General features: G+C 35.1%; 1 protein-coding gene across 1 annotated transcript; it reads right to left on the bottom strand.

The window, feature by feature from the left end:
* Nucleotides 1-511: 511 nt before the first annotated feature.
* Nucleotides 512-1,427, bottom strand: LOC125477161. Its single transcript, XM_048584116.1, has 2 exons — nucleotides 1,039-1,427; nucleotides 512-791 (listed from the first exon to the last, which is right to left on the bottom strand). The coding sequence occupies exons 1-2, from the start codon at nucleotides 1,265-1,267 to the stop codon at nucleotides 739-741; spliced, it is 282 nt and encodes a 93-aa protein (XP_048440073.1). The 5' UTR covers nucleotides 1,268-1,427; the 3' UTR covers nucleotides 512-738.
* Nucleotides 1,428-1,840: the final 413 nt, after the last annotated feature.

Raw genomic sequence — 1,840 nt, forward strand, 5'->3', positions numbered from 1 at the left:
TTTAGAGTACAAAATGTAGCCTATATACACACCACTGGTTCGGAATCCCACGTTCGCAGCTTCTAATCCATGTTAAATCATTCTAATTAGTCGTTGACACCAAAAAATATCTAATTAGCCAAACAATCAATCAATATTGTTAATGAAGTCTAAACATGAGTGACATCAACACTCCAACAAAACTGAATCCATATATACAACACGCAGGATGGATCATAATCTGGCAGCAAGAGGATAAGAAGATCGGTCTAATTCGAAGAGGACCATACATTCTCTTAAGCACCACTTGATAACTACAAGGACCAAATTAATCGTTTGGATGACATAATTGTCACCCTCTAAAAAATATACATCACAAAATTCTTATCCACATACTTACTACTAATGTAAGGACAATACATGATAAATATAAACATTATCATAACTTCCTAACCTAGGAGACATGCTACTGAGGCGAGGGTGAGAAAAAAAATCTCATATGATGCTGGTCTTGTTAGGTGACATTGTTGGGTGGTAAACAAACAGTTTATAAGATGGATGCACTCAAAGTTGATGAACACACGTTATCTTTTAACTAAACTATTTTGTTACTCATCACTGACATATTACGACTTACACTGACATATGACAACTTACATGAACCTGCATAGGCATCACCGACATATTACAACTTACACTGACATATTACAACTTACATCAACCTGCATAGGCACTAAACAATTTCTCCAGAAAGCCTTGCTATGCTGCCGAGTTGCTATTTGCAGAGCTTTTTGTACCCTTCAACCAAAGACCTTAAGATATAGGGTAAAAAAAGTGCAAGGTATATGTAAGAAGATTTGACATTAGTATGGGCAGTTATAAGCGCAATGGAAGCACCATAGGTAAATGACATAGAAAACAAGGCAACCCATATCTCCAGATAAAATGGAAACTTATACACAAGATATAAGATCACGAGTATGGATGAAGAAAACGCTGACGTGTTAAAGAAAAGGAACAAACTGAAGGCGTGTCCAGTAGTAGCCCAAACTGACTTACCGGCTAAGTGGTCATCACTCGTGGTGTTAGCTTTACCGTAGTCGGTTTCTTGCCAAACACCACCAGGAGGATTCAATCCCGCTGTGAAGGTTGCTGCAGTAATCAGGGCCGCCACCACTAACAGAACGTTTCTTACGTCGGTTTCCGAGTCACGTTCTGGATTATACTGAAAGTGTTTCAGCAGTTTGGAGGCAGATTCACGAGATGAACGGGGCTGTTCAACATTCATGGCAGCCGTTGAAATTTATTCGCACTAGCAGAAAGCAGTCACTACCATATAGCAAGTGTTAAGAAGGAAATTAATTAGGACAACTACTTAAGAATGAGATCTATCTGCCTCCCCCTCACACTCTTTAATTTAAGGGGAAACTTGACATAAGTCCATTTTTGAGCCAATAGTAGGAATAGTCCAGTGTATTAAAATAAGTTCAATTTGTTATATTTAATTAGTCAATTATCAATAATTATTTGTTCAATGATAATATTTATTATAAAAAATCAAATTGTTTCCCAATTATCTCTTTGCTTATTTCTTTTTATTTATCTTTTTGTTATTTCTCGTTTTTCTTCCTACTTTAAACCCCATTTATAGATTTTATTTTTAACTTTTATAATCAACCTATATCACAAGTTAATTATATTTATCTACCTATATGACAAATTCTTTTTTTATTGTTGACCAAAACTTCGGGAATTGATCTAACTTGAATTTATAATTGAGCTTATGCATTTTAATGATTAAATTCATAAATATCTCGACCACATATGAATTTAATATCGTATTGTCTTTTAGCCTCTATAT

Source organism: the organism of the source record quoted next, unplaced genomic scaffold (genome assembly GCF_019419815.1).
Source record: "Pyrus x bretschneideri cultivar Hongxiangsu unplaced genomic scaffold, Pyrus_bretschneideri_v1 Contig20, whole genome shotgun sequence".
NCBI classification, from domain to species: domain Eukaryota; kingdom Viridiplantae; phylum Streptophyta; class Magnoliopsida; order Rosales; family Rosaceae; genus Pyrus; species Pyrus x bretschneideri.